At 41.2% G+C, this 20,773-nt stretch overlaps 1 protein-coding gene across 2 annotated transcripts; it reads right to left on the reverse strand.

Moving 5' to 3' along the window:
• Window positions 1–1,620: 1,620 nt before the first annotated feature.
• Window positions 1,621–17,394, reverse strand: LOC308097584 (piggyBac transposable element-derived protein 4-like). Of its 2 annotated transcripts, none has more exons than XM_080445442.1 (4): window positions 16,179–17,394; window positions 14,149–14,235; window positions 13,850–13,960; window positions 1,621–4,383 (listed from the first exon to the last, which is right to left on the reverse strand). In XM_080445442.1, the coding sequence occupies exons 1-4, from the start codon at window positions 17,296–17,298 to the stop codon at window positions 2,816–2,818; spliced, it is 2,886 nt and encodes a 961-aa protein (XP_080301568.1). In that variant the 5' UTR covers window positions 17,299–17,394; the 3' UTR covers window positions 1,621–2,815. The 2 variants fall into 2 exon arrangements, with proteins under 2 accessions (XP_080301568.1, XP_080301567.1); XM_080445441.1 differs by lacking the exon at window positions 1,621–4,383 and adding an exon at window positions 11,356–13,765.
• Between the last annotated feature and the right edge of the window lie 3,379 nt (window positions 17,395–20,773).

A 20,773-nucleotide genomic window follows, 5' to 3' on the forward strand; every position in this document is an offset into this window, starting at 1 on the left:
CTCACTTAGTTGTCAGTCACTGATCTAAACGGTATTAATTTGTAGATGATGGGATTATGTGATGATCAGGATAGATTTTAGAATAGATCAATACGCATAATGTGTTGGTCTTACCTTGAATGCAGACAGCATGTCAAGATGAAGATGGTGGTCAAAGACATGGTTTGGAAATCTTTGTCAAGCTTCAGTCATGAAGTGTTCAACTCACAGTCCTTCAAGCATAAAGTCTCCTCTCTATGCAGATCATTTTCCTGACAAAACTCAACTGCTATTACCTCTGTCTTTAGTGATCTTTGAGAAAACAATTTATATTATGTGAGGTATAATGGTCAACGAATACAGTACCAACCTTAGCCTACTAAAAGCTGTTTCTGGCTGACAAATGGATAAAGTGTGTGTGCGTGCGTGCGTGCATGCGTGCATGCGTGCGTGCGCGTGCGTGTGTGAGAGAGAGAACATCAATTCACATTAAATCCCATGTGTCCACATTACATAGACTACATTCGTATTCTTATTCTTAGCAAAACACCTCTAAGCAGACAACATTGACAAGTCTTGTCAGAGATAATCATTTGAACAGTTATTGTGGGCTCGCTGCAGCGACTACACACTAGTTCTTCCCGCTTTATATTTCTTTCTAAATTCCGTACACTTTTTTGTCCCTCCTACTACTTCCACAATCCACATAAGAGTACATAAATCCTGACATCACTCGTTCATCCCCTGGGTCGCGGAAGTAATTTCTCTATGGAGAATAACATTGGGTCATCTTAGAATCGTCTCATATAAGAATTGTGGTCCAAAAATAAACAAACTGTCTCGGCGATATTGTCAGGTAGGTGGCTCTGTATCGTTTTTTGATGATGCTGTTGATACAGTCCGTTTCTGGCAAAAACTTTACTAATTCGGTGGAAGTAACATTAGTTTTCTCACCGTCAGTTGATGCTTCATATCCATAAGAGTCAAACCGCCGGGATCATTTGTTTATTTTTGGAACACAGTTCTTATTTGATGCGATATAAAAACCGCGACCCAGGTAGGATGCGTACATTTCGCCAGACTTCGGTGCTCTATACTTTGCGCTAGAAACTTAAGTTCAAACTTCAACATGTTCAGCTTTTTCTTTTTACACATTTTAATATGTATCTCAAGAGAAAGAATAGAATCTCTACTCTAATCAGGAAAATGTTTCTAGCATGTTCCGTTCTTTAGTTATTGGTAGTTGAATATAGCTAGTTTTCACCAAAAACAAGACAACGTCTAAGAACAGAAAGCAGAGAAAAGCTCATTTTTGTGAAACAGTCTCAGGCAGAAAAGTGATTTGACCCTTTTATGTTTGTCTTCAGTGACACATCACTGACATCAGACATCTGCACAGTAGTTATTTTCAAACTAGCAACAACAGAAAGTGCTTTTGAACATACCTTTACATTGCTTTTTCACTTCCATGTAAATTCAAGTGCAACTTGTGCAAGCTTCGTTCAGCTCATTTCAATTTCAAAGTTTTAACTTTTCAAAGTTATAATACATCAAATAAATAAATGATCATCAAATAAATAAATGATCATCAAATAAATAAATGATAATAAATCAAAGTTCAAAGTGCATAGTTTTGATTGATTGATTTTATTAGACAGAAATGTAAAACAGTACAGTCAAGCACTTAGTCTAAAAGGATCAAATCAAAACAGTCCTTGCGGTCTTGTTTCCATTGGGGTCCTAGGTATTCAATTCATCAACATAGAAAATTCATTCAACCTTTATTTAAGATTCTCGGAGAGATCAATTGAGGGAGACTCTCATTTACAATGATAGCACCAAACATTCAATATCATCACAAATATAAGACACTATATGTACAGATTAGGAGGGGGGAAAAGGGGGGGGTGGTTGGCCTGTCTAAGGGAGAAGTGATAACTACCTCCCCTTTGGTTCCTGAAAGGTGAATTTTAATAGCCTGGTTCCAGACCATAGACCCCGCCCACTCTCTGAGTGGACCCCTCTTGGTCTGTGTGTTCAGGCTGATAATCAGGCTAGAATTTTAAGGGTTGTATTGAAGGAAGCCAGCGAACCACATTTTTTGAGGATAGGGTCAGGGCATTCCACACGCTGCAGATGGAGAATTTACCCATGTTTGTGCTATGGGGGGGGGGGGGGTGGTGGGTGTTACCAGATCGTTGTTTACGCTCCCTCTAGTATTGGGGCTATGGGTGTCTATGGGTGTTTTTGGAGGCGTTTAGTCAGATATACGGGTATTGAGAGCATTGAGGGCAAAGTCTCATTGACTATTTTGAAGGCCAATCCCATTTTTTATTGTTTGACCCCGTCTTCTACCCTGAGCCATCCTAGGCTAGCAAAATGTGTGGGGAAAAATTATGGGTCATGGGCCCCAGACAGAGAAATAGTCGAATCAGTTTGTTTTGGGAGGTTTGAAGCTTTAGTGACATTGAGATGTTAGAGTACCAAGAGGTGCAAGCATAGTCAAAGAGGGGCTGAATGAGGGTTCCGTAAAGAGTCCTGAGAGCACTTTTGTTGACAAAAGAGGAAATTCTGCCCAAAAATCTTGTTCTTTGATTAACTTTTTTGATCACCTTTGTTGCCATCCTTTCACCTGTCAGGTATTTGTGAAGAATACAGCCCACACAGGTAATCTCTTCTTTGCTAGAGATTACTGTGTCATCGACTTTGACCTTGAAAACATTTACATTTATCTTACTGAGGGAATGTTTGGTCCCAAAAAGAATGGATTCTGTTTTACCAAGGTCAAGGCGTAGTGAGTGACAGTGACAACAAACAAAACATACTATCAATAAAACTATTCAGCATATTTCACCTTTGAGTGGTACAGTGAGTAACATTCCCCAGGATGCAAGGGGACCCTACAGCTTTTACAATAGAGCCTCGTCTCGCACCGCCCCCCCTTTCGGGCGCAGACCCTGCATCGCCTCACTGGGTGCTTTCTTTTGGGGGTGGACGGGAGCTTAAGAAGTACATGGGCTGCAAAGCTGAAATTCAGCCGGCTCTGAGGGTCGTGGGTTGGTGTCCTATTATTGAGTGGAGCTGGATAAGCATTTGCTCGGAGTAAGCACTTGCTTACTTCCTTACTCCCAGCAGGTCTCAAGCTGGTCCATGACTTTACGACACTTATAATGAATGAGACAAAATGAATGCTGCTCTGTGGGTTCTTTGCTTTGTAAATGACAAAAGCATTGAACAAACTGATCTCAAACAGATAGAATACAAATTTCTTTGTCCACTTAGCTGACCTCCTGACACAGGGGTAGTACGCTAAGTTTTGGTCCAATCTATCAACTCCATTCATTGACTTATTGTATGCAACAATGCAAGCTGGCTTCCATTTTGGAACTTTATCTTTGTGGCCTTTCTGCTGTACCTGAACTTCTTCCATCTCGTTCTGGTGGAGCGTTGTAACCATTCTCACTATTCTCGGTTTGTCCCGCCATGCCAAGACCATCGCTGTGTCATTGTGACGCATAATTCTTTCCCCAATTCCCAGGTCAGATTTTTTAGCCTCTTTAATGGCTGGTGGTTCTCCTCTATTTTTTCTTAGGGTACCACAGACATGGGTTTTCAGACCAATTAGAAGTGTACACATTGATACAGAATTGTAGAAGTTGTCCATGTACAATCTATAGCCATGGCCTGCTAGTTTATCGAGCAGAAAGACAACTGTGTCTCCTAGGGTAGCATGTTTTCCACAGTAGGGCTTTATATTGAAACAGTACCCTGTGCCAGAGTCACAAAGTATGTATGATTTGATGCCATATTTGATAGGTTTTTGTGGATTGTACACTCTGAAAGATAGGCACCCACGCCACAGAAGCATACCTTCATCAATGCTAATGTTTTTGTCTGGTTGAAACATTTCACGGAATTTGGAGAGTAAGTAGTCTAACACTGGGCGGACTTTGCACAGCCTGTCAGTAGCGTCGATTGATTCATTATCACTGAAGTGAAGAAACCTCCATATATTCTGAAACCTGTTGCGAGCCATGGTCTTGTTGAAGAAGGGGGTAGCTAATGGTTCATCTGTAGACCAGAACATATTCATCTCAGGCTTACGAACGATACCAGTGAGAAAAAACAGCCCTAGGAAGTTTTTTAGTTCTATAAGTGTGACAGGTTTCCATGCACGAGCTCTAGAATATGGCACACTCCCTTGTTTAACAGTTCGAAGGAACTGCTCTGCATACAGGTTAGTCTGAACAACTATATTCTGAAGCAGCTCATCGTTAATGAATAGCTCCAGAAAGTCAACTGGTTGATCAGATTGAAGATCAGCAGCACCATTGCGAGGACCCGGATCTGCAGTGAACGGAATGTCCTTTGGCTGCCAGTTCATTTCATACCACTTAGGAGGATCTGCAGCTGTAATTACCATAAAATACGTAATTACCATAAAATATGTGTTTTTATTCGTGTGGTAAGTAGGCATGTAACGATTCACTTAACTCACGATACGAATAATTATTATTATAAATTATTTTTATTAATACAGCATTTTCTTCCCTCTCTCTTTTTTTTAAAACAATACTGTGTTTTCTCTTATCTCCTTTTCAATACAGTAGCAAATGACTGAAAACTCTTTATCAATGCTCTTACAAAGATCCTGTATTATTTTTTGCATAGGTCCTTTCACATGTCAGTGACATCACTGACGAATCCTTGTTATCTTTAGAACCAGCTTCGAACATAATGGTGTACGTCCGTGCTAATTCTGTGTTGCATAACAATGACATCACTGTCAAATCGTTGGTATCTTTATAGTAGCCTTTCAACGTGTTGATCAGCGGCGTCACTACAAGGTGTATTTAGATTATTTTCACGCTTACGCTAATGAAACACTAAACGGGATTATTATTTCATGTCAATATTCAAGTGCAACTATCAGAAAATGGAACACAGGTAAAGTAATGCGTCACTCTGCAAGTTTAACTAAACTTTTCCACCAGTCCAAAAGTTTCTTCTGGCTATTTTTTGCATCACGATTCATTTTTTATTAAATCTATTTAAATCGTCACCAGTTTGAATAGATTTACGATAAATCGTTGCATGCCTAGTGGTAAGTGTGATGAGAAGAAAAAGTTCTTACCTCCTTCAGAGCCATCAGATGGTAATGTAGAAGATGTGGGCTGTTCTTCCCTCGACTGTGTGGCTGAAATCACAGTAAAATATCAAATAGTTGGTAAATATGATGTACACAAAATCAAGTCAATTATTTTCACCCCCAGCATGTCTCAGGCTGGTGGTTCATGACTTTATGACACTTAGAATGAATGAGAGAAAACAGTTGCAGTTGCCCTGTGGGTTTTTGAACATTTTTTATTCCTGTGGTAAATGTGACATGCAGAAAAGGTTCTTACCACTTTCCGGGCAAACAAATTGTAAGGTATTAGGAGTCGTTGGCCGTGCCACATTCAACACCGCGTCTGCCTCATCCAACTCCGCATCTGAAATCCCAGTAAAATATCAAATACTGTAAATATTATGTACATCAAATCAATTTAGGCATTTAGCAAACACTCTTATCCAGAGCGACTTACAATACGCACATACATCAAATGCAGAGATAGTTAGCCATACATGATATAATAATATATATATTATTCATGTAGCACCTCTCAAAACTGGGTTACAAAGTGCTTTACAAAGGAAACAACAAACGAAAACACAGAAAACCAAACAAAAGAAAAACAATGCAGAGATGCACACTGACATACCACTGATAAGACTCGAATCAAGAGGAAGAGGGCATTAAAAGCTAACCTATTGACGCCTTAACACAGACAACGTCACAGGTCACACTGATAAGAACCAGTATGCGCGCGCAGGCCCGGCACCAAATGAACCCCACCGCTCATAAGATGCAATGTAAAAGTGGTCACAGCCGCACGTGTAAAAATGCATCCCATCAAACTTTCAGATGCTGTTTTTCTCCCAGTATGGAGGAAGAATGCTTAGGAATCTCTCGCTCTTGAAATAAATAATCCTTGGTTCTGGTGACTGATATTGTCCTTCTAATATGTGAGATCACCGTGTTTTTTCAATTACTTTTTCATTTATTTTGATTAAATACAATAAAATAATTAAATAAAAAAATTGGAAAAAGTAATCGAAAAACACGGCCCCTCACGTATTAGGAGGGCAGGATGAGTCACCAGAACCAAGGACGGGTGTTTTTGATGAATCTAACATGTTAAAAAGATAGTTTGAAGTTATAATGGGTTTGTATAGGAAGGGGGCGTGTCTGATACAATGAATATCAAATATATAAATACTGGGGGCACAGCGGTGCTCACACACACACAGATCCCTCCCTCCCTGCTTCTCTCCATTGAACATCAAGAGGCACCGCATGGTAAAAAAATGTATGTCTTCTTACCACTGGAAAATGGAGAAGGAGATCTTCTCCTTGGGCTTGGCTCCCACAATGAATGGAAGTCCCATTCGTCGGAGACATCCGAACCATCTCCTGTGTCACTGACAATGCTTTCAAATGAGCCAAAGTGTTTCCTTTTTCTGGCTCTACGACGGGCCCCCTGGGCGTCGTTTTCAGCAGCAGGTAGTAGTGGTACCTTTTCAGCAGCAGGTAGTAGTGGTACCTTTTCAGCAGCAGGTAGTAGTGGTACCTTTTCAGGTCCGCTCTCTGTGTGACCGACACAGCAACCATTGCTCAGTAATGTTTGTGGGTGTGTGGGGGGGTGTTGTGTGTCCTCCTCCACTTCAGACTCCGTGTCATCGTCGTCTCTTTGAACACTAAACTGACTGAAGTGCATCATCTCATCAAGTGTATAGAACACTGGCGAAGCGGACCCATCTTGGCCAGGGGGTTCTAAAGGCAGGCCAGGGGGTTCTTCTAAAGGCAGGCGCATGCTACCAAAAATGGTAGCATGCGCCTGCCTTAAGAAATCCGAACTAGCTCCTGTGTCAACCGATTCGGACGCTATCCCCGTGTCACTGCTTTCAACTGAGCCAGAAAAGGGACAGGGTGGCCGGTCATGGAACCTGACCGGCGGGGTCCCTTTCCTGCCTTTACGACGGACCCTCACCCAGGCGTCCTTTCCAGGTGCCTTTTCAGGACCGCTCTGTGTGTGACCGACATGGCTGTCTTCGCTCGGTAATGTGTGCGTGAGTGCGTGTTGGTCCTCATTGCCGTCCACCACCACGGGTTCCGTCTCGTCGTCTCTGCGGACCCGGGCGTCGTTTCCTCCAGGACCGCTCTGTGTGTGACCGACATGGCTGCCTTCGCTCGGTGATGTGTGTGTGAGCGTGTGTTTGTCCACATCGTCGTTCACTTCTTCGGGTCCCGTCTCGTCGTCTCTGCGGACCCGGGCGTCGTTCCCAGGTGCCTTTTCAGGTCCGCTCTGTGTCTGTGTGTGACCGACATGGCTGTCTTCGCTCGGTAATGTGTGTGATGTATGTTGGCCCTCATTGCCGTCCACCACGGCGGATTCCGCCTCGTCGTCTCTGCGGACCCGGGCGTCGTTTCCAGGTGCCTTTTCAGGTTCGCTCTGTGTATGACCGACATCATCATGGCTGCCGTCGCTCGGTGATGTGTGTGTGGGAGTGGGCGTGTGTTGGTCCTCATTGCCGTCGACCACCACCACGGGTTCCGTCTCGTCGTGTCTGCGGACCCGGGCGTCGTTTGTTCCAAGTGCCTTTTCGGGACCGCTCTCAGCGCTCTGTGTCTGACTGACATGGCTGCCGTCGCTCGGTAACGTGTTTGTGAGTTTGTGTTGGTCACGGTAAAAAGCAAGGGGTTTCTCCTCCTCATCATCATCATCGTCCATGATGATGATAGCATCATCATCATCATCATCGTCGTCCGTGCTGATGATGATGATGGATTCCGCCTCGTCGTCTCTGCGAACATTCAACTGCATCAACTCATCCAGTGCGCGTATACGCTTATAGTAGTCTGGGTCAGCGGGTACGGTCCGGGTATTAAAGTGTAGTGTGTTTCCCACTACGGTATAATTCGTCTCCTGCATGATGTCCACATGCAGTGGCGAAAAATAAGAAGAAAAACCACTTGAATTCTCCTCCTCCTCCTTCTCCAAATGAAAATACAGTGTTGGAATTAAAGAAAACGGCTTGCTTTCTCCTTTTCTCTTGGAAAACAAAAAAAAACGAGAACATAAACCCCTTTCGCTAGCAAAACAAGTAAACTAGTGGACATTGGACAAACCCCTTTCCTCTCTCCTCTGCAAAAGGAATAATAACAGACTGTATTGGTTATTTAAACTGTGGGCGGACTAGACTTGCTCCTGATTGGTTACTGCCCTGTCAATCTTTTACTCTGTGTCTACCTAGAGTTATAATATATCGGGTGTCTACTTCAAAATAACAGTTCCCCTCTCCCTTGTCTTTAATACTGTTTTGCAGGTCACATAGCGACGCATTGTGATCTTGTAGATCTTCTATTTTTTTTCTTACTTTCAATTAATTAATTAAATGAATTAAATTCGTTTTTATAAATAAATAATTAATTGTAATATAGACCCTCCAGAAAAACGCGGGCAAAAACTCTTGATTATGCGGGCTAAAACTCTTGATTATGCGGGCTAAGATCCTTGATTTTGCAACGAAACACGCAAATTTATGCGGGGAAATTGAGAAATATGCGGAAAGTTGTGAAATATGCGGCAATATGCGATGCGAATCGCATATTATGCGATGCGATGTGCGTATTATGCGATGCGATGCGCATATTATGCGATGCGATGCGGCCTTTTTAAAAAAAACGTTACCCCCGCATAATTATGCGCCATTTTGCTGATTATGCGGTAAATTCTGCGATCGCATAAACGCATTTTTCTGGAGGGTCTAGTAATAAATGTTTGTTTTTAAACGGGATATGCATATAACGTGTCTGGGTCAACACTGGGCCTGGGTCAACACTGGGCTTTCAAAATGTTTTTATATAATGTAATGTAGCCTAATGATTATTGTTCTTAAAAATCACATTTCCCACCTAATTATGGCATCTCTTACTACCTTTCTATTACCCAGTTTGTACAACAGACAAACTTTCCCATTATGAAGAGAAGCCATATCAATTGATACAATTTATATAGAAATAAATAAATAATCATATTCATATTATGCCTTCTCGATTAGGCCATGGTCAATGTTAGCCTCTGCCAGCAGGGGAGTGCAAGATATGATGATATAGGCCTACATCATATTTGTGGGTGTTTTCAGCAAAAAGCCCAGGCAGTTTATGCAGGAACTGCTTTCTAGTTGCAAACTGTTAATAAAGCATTCAATCAATCAATCAATCAATCCCCAGACACCAGATTGAAAATCTCTGCGTGTGCCACACATGCCTCTGATAGGCTATGTGGTGGAATTTGGAAAGTAACTAAGTACATGTACTCAAGTACTGTACTTAAGTTTTCAATACTTTTCCTTCTACTCCACTACATCTTAGAGGCAAATATTGTACTTTTGACTCCACTACAATTATTTGAAAACTTTAGTTACTAGTTATTTTGTAAAACACACATACATACGTGATATTTTGGCAATTCGTTTTTTTTTTTGTTAAAAAGGTTAAAGTACTATATTCTGATAGTAATCATTGCTACAGAGCGTTTGTTCGGTCACAGGGGTCTCTCCATCTCTTTAGTAAACAGATTGTAGTAGCCAATCAGGAGAGAGCACTGAAAATGCATTTTCTGTTTAATTAAGAGCTGGAGAGACATGGGAGACTCCTTTTACTGAACAAACACTCAATAGCAATGAGTACTATCAGAATATAGAGCTATTCAACACTTATTTTAACCAAAGTAAATCCCTTACCCTACCTTTAAGCAAAAGCATCAATACTGCAAAGTAGAAATACTCTGTTACAAGTCAAAATCAGGAATTCAAATTTTAATTGAGTAAAAGTACAAAAGTATTGGTATCAAAATGTACTTGAGAAAGTACCAAAAGTAAAAGTACTCTTTTGAAAATAGCTGATCTACGACTACAAGCTCACAATGCGTCGTGATGAGCTTGTAGATAGGCCATTTTCAAATAGCTGAAGTATATATATATAAGGCTAAAGTGGTTAACCTGTTGTTAACAATCCTGTTTAATTAGCAAAAAAGGCCTACACACAGCATACCCAAAGTAAATTGATTGTTGTTCTTGAACCATTTGGAATAAATGCTCTATATATATAAATAATATGCAACTGACATTGAGTTATACAAGTTTGAACTTACTGGAACAGGTTTAGAATTTTCGCCTAAATATTTTCTATAAATAGATGCCTTTATAACACTGCTATTATCATATATGAGCTTGAAAGCACAATGTTACCTTACCTTGCCTTACCTTGCCCATGACCATAAAACATTTGATTCTGTGGGGGAAAAATTAGTTTTTCACAGAATCAAATGTGTTATGCTCATGATTCACCAGTAGCCTGGATGGCTCAATTATAGGCTTAAAATAATTGATACAAATATTGTTGGAAATCTCTATGGGCCTTTTTTTGAGTGGAACCACAAAATGGACGCCACTGCTATGCCCTAAGGGTGTTGATAATGTCCCATTCAATGCATTGATAGCATCCGAATCAGGTGGTTTCTGTGGGGTTCCTGAAGGAAAAAAGTGGTTTGGACTTTATCACTTAAAGGGGTAGTTCACCCCCAAAATAACTTTTTTTCTATTGATTCCTCACCACCTGGAGCCTTGAATTCATAGATATTTTTTAGTTTTTGTCACATTCCTAAGCCAATAATTAGATTTTAATAAATTTGTCCCCATTGATTCCGGTAGGAGACACAAATGCATTTGTGTCTCCTACCGGAATCAATGGGGACAAATTTATTATAATCAAATAATAAAGGAAGGAATGCGACAAAAACAAAAAAATATCCATGAATTCAAGGCTCCATGGGGTGAGTAATCAATAGAAAAAGTTATTTTGGGGGTGAACTACCCCTTTAATCACTCTTCCCCAAAGAACACTTTTTGTGGAAATATTTCCTATTGGTGTAGTAGAACAAGTCAACAAGTCGCTGCAGCTTTGTGAATGTTTGTTTATGTTGGACGTCTGCGTTGATTGTCAGTTTTGATGCTATCTTGGAATAGTTTGCATCATTGTAATCACAAGACCTGTACCTTTAAAATGGTATATAGCTTGCTAGGTAGGTGACACACACACTCATGTTCACTTTGTCTAACAATATTTACCTCTGAGATGTAGTGGAGTAGTGGAGTGAGATGTATGTTTTATGTGGTGGTCAATAAGAGTCTTTGGTTTCTTTGATGGGTTTTATTGAGAAAAGTAATGGAAATTGGAAATACTCCAGTTAAGTAAGAAATACCTTTAAAAAAGTACAGTCATGTACTTAGTTACTTTCTACCGCTGCTCACTTTACTAGGCTGGGATGGCTCAAGGTAGAGTACGGAGTACAGCACAGCAATTTGCGATGGGCCTCGTCTTCAAGATACTCGTGGATCAGCGCTCATATATACATGTATCTGTCAAACTACTTTGCTGATGTTGTACCCACAAAATTCAGCACAAACGTGAGGATGAATGAATGCATTCTACTATTCTGCCACCAAAATGTTTTGAATACCACAATGGAAACAACCTGACACCACCACAACCAACAAGAATGACATTTTCCCCTTTTTGTGTAATCCTTTTAGAATGGCTTGCGTAATTGTACTTGCTGTAGGCTACCGTTTGCAGACTGTAATAAAGTATTCAATCAATCAATCTCTTTAGACAATGTGTAAAACATCTCTAAAAAATAAAGCCATCAGTGTGGAAATGTATGATATGTCGCCAAAGGAGTGATAGACAATGACAAGCATTGATGACTAAAATGCTACATCATCATCTTGCCTTAGCATGTGCAGCAGCTCAGAGTTGTTGATCTCCAGCAGCATGCCTGTGATCTTTCCAGCCAACGCTGGCTGAACGGCTTGGATCAGCGGATACAAGCGCTCACCTACAGGACACAGCGGTAAGTCACTGTTGGGCAGAAAACCTGTATCTCCGTTATTATTTCACCTTTTTTATTTCAATAATGAATGCCCTTTGTCGTACAACAGTGTCATGAAAAAGTAGCAAAGCTAACCAATCTACAACCACATAATGCTCGTAGATCTGTAATTATAAACAAATAAAACAAAACATACAATCGATAAAATTATGCAGCATATTTCACCTTTGAGTGGTACAGTGTGTAACATTCCCCAGCATGTAAGGGGATCCTACAGCTTTTACAATAGAGCCTCGTCTCCCTCCGCTTCCCCTTTCGGGAACAAACCCTGCAATTCCTACTTGAGTACTTCTTTTTGTTGCTGGGCGGGAGCTTAACAAGTACATGGGCTGCAACGTTGGCATTCAGTCTGCTCTTAGGGTCCTTGGCTGGTGCCCTATTCCTGTGTAACAGTGGATAATTAAGTAAGGATTCGCTTACTACTTCCTCAGCCCGAGCAGGTCTCAAGCTGGTCCATGACTTTACGACACTTTGAATGAATGAGACAAAACATTTACATCTGCCCTGTGGGTTCTTTGCCTTGTAAATGACAAAAGCATTGTACAAACAGATCTGAAACAGATAGGTTACAAATTTCTTGGTCCACTTAGCTGACTTCCTGACACAGGGGTAGTACGCTATGTTTTGGTCCAATCTATCAACTCCATTCATTGACTTATTGTATGCAATAATGCAAGCTGGCTTCTGTCGTGGAACTTTATTTCTGTGGCCTTTCTGTGGCCTTCCAGTTACCGGAACTTCTTCCATCTCGTTCTGGTGGAGTGTTGTAACCATTCTCACTATTCTTTTTTTGTCCCGCCATGCCAAGACCATCACTGTGTCATTGTGACGCATAATTCTTTCCCCAATTTCCAGGTCAGAATTTGTAACCTCTCTAATGGCTGGTGGTTCTCCTCTATTTTTTCTTAGGGTACCAACAACATGGGTTTGCAGACCAATTAGAAGTGTACACATTGGTACAGAATTGTAGAAGTTGTCCATGTACAATCTATAGCCATGGCCTGCTAGTTTATCGAGCAGAAAGACAACTGTGTCTCCTAGGGTAGCATGTTGTCCACAGTAGGGCTTCATATTGAAACAGTACCCTGTGCCAGAGTCACAAAGTATGTATGACTTGATGCCATATTTGATAGGTTTTTGTGGATTGTACACTCTGAAAGCTAGGCGCCCACGCCACAGTAGCATACCTTCATCAATGCTAATGTTTTTGTCTGGTTGAAACATTTCACCGAATTTGGAGAGTAAGTAGTCTAACACTGGGCGGACTTTGTACAGCCTGTCAGTAGCACTGATTGATTCATTATCACTGAAGTGAAGAAACCTCCATATAAGTTGAAACCTGTTGCGAGACATGGTCTTGTTGAAGAAGGGGGTAGCTAATGGTTCATCTGTAGACCAGAACATCCCTATCTCAGGCTTACGAATGACACCAGTGAGAAAAAACAGCCCTAGGAAGTTTTTTAGTTCTATAACTGTGACAGGTTTCCATGAACGAGCTCTAGAAAATGGCAACGCCCCTTGTTCTAAAATTTTAATGAACTGCTCTGCATACAGGTTAGTCTGAACAACTATATTCTGAAGCAGCTCATCGGTAATGAATAGCTCCAGAAAGTCAACTGGTTGATCAGATTGAAGATCAGCAGCACCATTGCGAGGACCCGGATCTGCAGTGAACGGAATGTCCTTTGGCTGCCAGTTCATTTCATACCACTTAGCAGCTGGAGGGCGACCTGTAAATTATAGAAATACGTAATTACCATATCATATATGTTTTTATTCGTGTGGTAAGTGTGATGAGCAGAAAAGGTTCTTACAAACTTTACGGCCATCAGATGGTAATGTAGAAGATGTGGGCTGTTCCTCCCTCGACTGTGTGGGCTGTTCCTCCCTCGACTGTGTGGGCTGTTCCTCCCTCGACTGTGTGTCTGAAATCACAGTCAAATAGTTTGGTAAATATGATGTACACAAAATCAAATACATTATTTTCACCCCCAGCATGTCTCAGGCTGGTGGTTCGTGACTTAGAATGAGAGAAGACAGTTACAGTTGCACTGTGGGTTTTTAGCTATTTTTTATTCCTGTGGTAAATGTGACATTCAAAAAAGGTTCTTACCATTTTCAGGACCAACAAATGGTGAGGTAGGAGTCGTCGTTGGCCGTGCCTCATCCAACTCTGCGTCTGCCTCATCCTCATCCTCGTCTGAAATCCCAGTAAAATATCAAATACTGTAAATATTATGTACATCAAATCAATTTAGGCATTTAGCAAACACTCTTATCCAGAGCGACTTACAATACGCACATACATCAAATGCAGAGATAGTTAGCCTACTATGCATCTACTGTCATAGTAAATACATAGGCTACATTGTCATCATATATCCATCAATCCTCATTCTATCACCTCAGAAATATATCAAAAATTAAAATCATTCCTGACCATCTCCAATCTGACAAAAGTTGTTCATGCCTTCGTCTTCTCACGCCTAGACTACTGTAATTCTCTGTACACCGGTCTCTCAAAAGCTCCATCCTGTCTTCAATTGGTTCAGAAATTTTTTTAAACAATATTTTTGGGGCTTTTTCTGTCTTTATTTGAGAGGAAAGTAGGGTGACAGGAAATGGGGAGAGATGGGGGGATGACACACAGCAAAGGCCGTCGGCATCGGGAGTCGAACCCGCTGTAAGACTGGATTACCAGCCTATTGTGTGGTATGCGCCTGGACCGCTAGGCCAGCGGGCACTCCCCGGCTTTTAATGGGTACAAGGACATTTGATCATATCACACCCATTTTAGCATCCCTCCATTGGCTGCCAGTGGAGTTTTAGGATCAGTTTTAAAATCATACTCACTAAAGTAAGGCCAGTCTAGGTCTTGCCCCAGCCTATATCTCGAACCTACTCGTGCCAGCATGTAACCTGAGATTCTCAAACAAAGCAATCCTGGACATTCCAAAGGGTTAGTTAAACACAAAAGGCCACATGGAATGCCCTGCCCCTGGAGACCAGGCTCAACGAGTCTGTCCCCCAGTTTAAAGCCCTCCTGAAAAGGGATAGTTCACCCCCATAATGACTTTTTCAATCGATTAGTCACCCCCTGAAGACTTGAATTCATGAATATTGTTCTGTTTTTGTCGCATTCCTAAGCCAATAATTTGATGACCAGCGGACCGGTATGCAGCGGTTCTGGTTGGAGACCGGAAACGCTGCCAGTCATCAAATTATTGGCTCAGGAATGCGACAAAAAATGTCCATTAATTCAAGTCTCCATGGGGTGACTAATCGAAGAAAATGCATTTTGGGGGTGAACTATACCTTTAAACCCCACTTCTATAGGTTAGCTTTTAATGCCCATTCCTCTTTCTAGTCTATCTCCGCTGGTCTTGCACCGGTATGACAGTGGTGGTATGTATGTGTGCATCTCTGCATTGTTTTGTGTTCTTTTGTTTTGTTTTGTGTGTTGTTTTGTTGTTTCCTTTGCACGTTGTAACCCAGTTTTGAGAGGTGCTATTATGTGCTATTATTATACGTCATCATATACATCACATGCATGTATACAGAATAAATACACATAATTTCTTCTTATCAGTATTGTCAGAAAACCAGGCACGCTACCATGATTGTGTGTGTGTGTGTGTGTGTGTGTGTGTGTGTGTGTGTGTGTGTGTGTGTGTGTGTGTGTGTGTGTGTAAAAAGTACTCACATTTTTACTTGAGTAAAAGTATCAATACTGCAATTAGACTGCAATGTAGAAATACTCTGTTACACGTAAAATTAATTTTTTAAAGGGGACGTGTCGGATATAATGAATATCAAATATCTAAATACTGAATCAAACAATGTCTGAGGGCTCAAAAGCCTGAGTAGACGATAATATGACCCAATTAAAAAAAAATCGCCTACAGTACTTGAGTAAATGTAATTAGTTACTTTACACCACTGTGTGTGTGTGTGTGTGTGTGTGCGTGTGTGTGTATGTGGGGGGGGGTTCTCTCTAGTCTCGCGTGGCCAGACTGTTGCCTCCCACAATTTTCAAATGTTAGCATTCGGAGATTGTGGAATAGTTGTCTGGCTACGCGAGACTAGGTTCTCTCCATTGATTATCAAGGGGCACCGCATGGTAAAAAATGTATGTCTTCTTACCACTGGAAAATGGAGAAGGAGATCTTCTCCTTGGGCTTGGCTCCCATAATGAATGGAAGTCCCATTCGTCGGCTTCGGAGACATCCGAACTATCTCCTGTGTCACTGGCACTGTATTCTAGTGAAAGCAGTGCTTTCCTTTTTCTGTCTCCACGACGGACCCTCTCGGCGTCGTTTTCAGCAGCAGGTACCTTTTCAGGTCCGCTCTGTGTGTGACCGACATGGCGACCATCGCTCAGTAATGTTTGTGGGTGTGTGGGGGGGTGTTGTTGTGTGTCCTCCTCCAGTTCGGATCCCGTATCGTCGTCTCCGCGAACACTCAACTGACTAAAGTGCATCATCTCATCCAGTGTATAGTACACTGGCGAAGCGGGCCGTTCTGGACAATCCGAAGTAGCTCCAAAGAAATCCGAAGTAGCTCCTGTGTCACCTGATTCGGATTCAACCGAGCCAGAACGGTTTTTAGGGTGCTTGACCGGGGTCCCTTTCCTGGCTTTGCGACGGACCCGGGCCGAGCCATGAGGGGGACAATGTGTCGGTGTCCGGCACCGGTCAGGGTACTTGACCGGCTTCCCTTTCCTGGCTTTGCGACGGACCCCATTATGTGCCTTTTCAGGTCTCCTCTGTGTCTGTGTCTGTGTATGACCGACATCATGGCTGCCTTCGCTCGGTAGTGTGCGTGTGCGTTGGTGGTCCTCGTCGTCGTCCACCACGGGTTCCGTCCAGTGGCGTGGTGGAGGGGTAGCAAGCGACTCGTCGTCTCTGCGTCGTCTCTTCTCAGGTCCGCTCTCGCTCTGTGTGTGACCGACATGGCTGCCGTCGCTCGGTAACGTGTGTGTGAGTGTGTGACGGTGAAAAGCGAGGGGTTTGTCCTCATCCTCGTCGTCCACTTCGGGTCCCGTCGCGACGTCTCTGCCAACACTAAACTGCATCAACTCTTGTTCTTCTTCTTCTTCTTTTACGGTTCCCGACAGGCTGAACACTTGAAACTGTTTCAACTGCATCAGCTCTTCTTCTTCTTCTTCTTGTTTTATCAGCATATAGTAGTCTGGGTCGGCGGGTACGGTCTGGGTACTAAAGTGTAATGTGTTTCCCTCTACGGTATAATTCGTTTGCTGCATGGTGTCCACGTGCAGTGGCGAAAAACAAGAAGAAAAAACACTTGAATTCTCCTCTTCTTGTCCAAACGAAAATAGCAAGCCGTTTTAACGGCTTGCTATCTCCTTTTCTCTTGCAAAACAAAAAAAACGAATGGACAATCCCCTTTCCTCTCTTCTCCGCAAAAGGAATAATAACAGAGTGTATTGGTTTAAACTGTGGGCGGACTTGCTCCTGATTGGTTACTGCCCCTGTCAATCTTTTACTCTGTGTCTACTTCAAAATAAGAGTTCCACACAATGAACATATTTATATATATATATGAAGCTACCACTTCATATATATATAAAACGTGGTAGTGGGGGTATTTTTTTTTGTATTTGCTTTATAATGGTTTTGTCTTTATGCAAATGCATCACATATTAACATATATCATGTCATAGGGTAGTTTATTACATATTATTACTATTATTATTAAATAGTAATAGTGATACATTATTATTATAAATATGAAACGAGTTAAACTTTACAATTAGTAGATTGTATTTACTGACTTATTTGTTTTGTTTTGTTTTTTCTGTGTAGCCTTTTTTTTTAATATATGTAAGACTTGTAGCATCGTTGACACTTGGTTTTCTTTTGTTTGTTTTCTTTTTTACTCTTTTGTTTCCTTTTCTTTTGTGACAATTAATTTAATTTGAACGTTAATAAGGTGGGCATAATAAGCTTCGGCTTCAGCCCAAACCCTTTCGGTCCAAATGATCTTGAAAATGTGTTATATGTTCAACTCTAACAAATAAACTAAACTAAACTAACTAACTAACTGCCTTGTCTGTAATACTCTTTTGCAGGTCACATAGCGACGCATTGTGATCTTGTAGATCTTACTTTCAATTAATCAATTAATTAAATTAATTAAATTGTTTTTTTTTATAAATAAATAATTAATTTTTAATAAAATTTTAAAAAACGGGATATGCACATAAACGTGTCTGGGGTAACACTGGGCTTTCAACATTTGTTTTATATAATGTAGCCTAATGATTATTGTGTTTTTAAAAATCACATTTCTAAGTCCTCCCACCTAATTACGGCATCTCTTACCTTTCTATTACCCAGTTTGTACAACAGACAACAAACTCTCCCATTATGAAGAGAAGCCATATCAATTGATACAATTTATAGAAAATAATAATATAAATAAATAATCATATTCATATTATGCCTTCTCGATTAGGCCATGGGCAATGTTAGCCTCTGCCAGCAGGGGGAGTGCAAGATATGATGATATAGGCCTACAACATCATATGTGTGGGTGTTTTCAGCAAGCCCAGGCAGTTTCTGCAGGAACTGCTTTTCTAGTTGCAAACTGTTAATAAAGCATTCAATCAATCAATCCCCAGACACCAGTTTGAATGTCTCTGCCGTGTGCCACACATGCCTCTGATAGGCTATCCATGTGGTGAAAGTAACTAAGTAGGCCTACATGTAGGCGTACTCAAGTAGGCGTAGGCCCTACTCAAGTTTTCAATACTTTCAATACTTTTCCTTCGACTACACATATCAGAGGCTAACATTGTACTTTTTACTCCACTACAATAATTTGAAAACTTTAGTTACCAGTTACTTTGTAAAACATACTGAAGTATCGCTTCAAACATGAAATGGTATGTTCATATAAGTAAGGATAGGAGAAAGAAGAACTTGCTTGAAGTAAAGAGACACTGATGAATTAAAACATTGGTAGGGGGTTTCTCCATCTATTCATGCAGGCTAGGACAATCAACTTTGCATTCCCAAACACCTCAGCCTTTGGTTCCTCTGTTTTGAGATGTAAAACTCCAGTACTCAGGCGTTGACACCCTCTGTCTTGTCTTGAGCCTCAGTGCCAGGCTTTTGTCTTAATCTGAACTGATTAAAATAGACATTGTTCCTTTATGGGCTTCAGCCACAGACAGTAAATGTGTAGTGAATGGTTAGAAGCCAGGTGAAGGTGACTGAGTAAACAGCTAAAATATATAGGCTACCCTTTGATTATTCTTCTGTCTTAAGTCTGCAGTGTGTAGTTAGAATGATTAAAGTCTTAATATGACTTGTGTGGCTAGCAAAGAGAAACGTCATTTGGAGAAAGTAACTGCTGTCTTTGTTGACTCATTGTATTTTAACTGAGGTAAACAGTGTATAAAATAATGTTACATGTGAATGGGCGCTGCTGATCAGATCAATGGCAGTTAGCCAGTCGGGCTGAATAAAATATGCTCTGACTTCAAAACATTGACTAGATTCTCATCCTTAAACCTCCTCCAGGAAAGCTTGTGTTTCGGCCCTTACACTATGGAAAATATACTTCAATACATTAACCACTTTAGACCTATATATGCCTATATGTTGGCCATTTGAAAATAGATCTACAAGCTCGCAGTGTTAGGGTTAGTGGTTAGGCGTTGTGCGCTTAAGCTCACAACGCGTCACTAATGTGAGGCATTGTCAGCTTGTGGATTGGCTATTTTCAAACTTTGGACACAATATAGAGAGCAATTTGATTGTTCTGTGCTTATTTCTGGATACCTTATTTGTGTTTAAGACAACAGACCTGAGGAGAACCAAAATGGTGTTTGACATCATTTACTTCTTGTTAGCAATTATGGAAGACCCCTGGTCCATCCACCCACACTTTATACAGCCCCCCCCCCCAGGTCAGTGGTCAGCTACTATTTCCACCCAGCTGGACATTGTACACACTTGTGGAACACCATGAGTATTATTTATATAATGCTTGGAGAGAAATATGCACTGGCACCATGATGATTAAGAGTAAAGATGTGGCTGGCTGCACATAATGCCACCCTCCCTCTCATTAAAGGACCATACCGGGAGTCTGGCGTGTGAAGCCTGCTGACTAGAGTCTGACCGATGCCAGATTTTGGGGGGAATTTGGAAGAGTTCTAGACCAGAATACCAATGTTTTGCCTGAAATTTGTGTGCTATCGGTCTCGCTTGACCATTTTACAAAACATACAGTAGTTTGTTCAACTTTCGAGGAAGCCATTGGATTCAGTTCATTTCACTATGGTGTGAAAATCTAAATGCAGAGACTTTAAACTTGGTTGAGATAGGTAATCCAAACTTGGTTGAGATTAGACATTTTATAGCAGCAACTGGACTCAAAGAGTCTAGCTCAAAACATGACATTCCCTGGAGAAGAGATTTATGAGAAAATTAGACTTACTATTAGCGCAATTAAGATTAGCCAACAATTTGGACTCAATTATTCATGCAAGATCTGTAACATTTTATCAAGAACGCACTGAGGACCCTAGCTGGAGCACTCATCCATCCAGTGTCATTCTGACTATATATGCATGTACCTCATGGTACTCTAGCACCTCAATGTCACAAAATAATAAGACTACTATACACCTCATTCCAAGGACTCACCTAACCCAGCTCACTTTCAGTAGTGGAGAAAGTACTCACATTTTTTTTTCTTAAGTAAAA

The sequence above is a fragment of the Gymnoscopelus braueri genome (assembly GCF_963280865.1).
Source record: "Gymnoscopelus braueri genome assembly, chromosome: 12".
Taxonomy (NCBI): Eukaryota; Metazoa; Chordata; class Actinopteri; order Myctophiformes; family Myctophidae; genus Gymnoscopelus; species Gymnoscopelus braueri.

What these genes read in the sequence shown, in the direction of transcription:
- LOC308097584 (XM_080445441.1), bottom strand. Translation starts at nt 17,298, where the DNA reads ATGCAGCAAACGAATTATACCGTAGAGGGAAACACATTACACTTTAGT. An exon ending in ATTTGTTGGTCCTGAAAATG is followed by an intron (nt 13,961 to 14,148) that starts GTAAGAACCTTT and finishes CTGTGATTTCAG; the next exon opens with ACACACAGTCGAGGGAGGAA. An exon ending in ATCTGATGGCCGTAAAGTTT is followed by an intron (nt 13,766 to 13,849) that starts GTAAGAACCTTT and finishes TATAATTTACAG; the next exon opens with GTCGCCCTCCAGCTGCTAAG.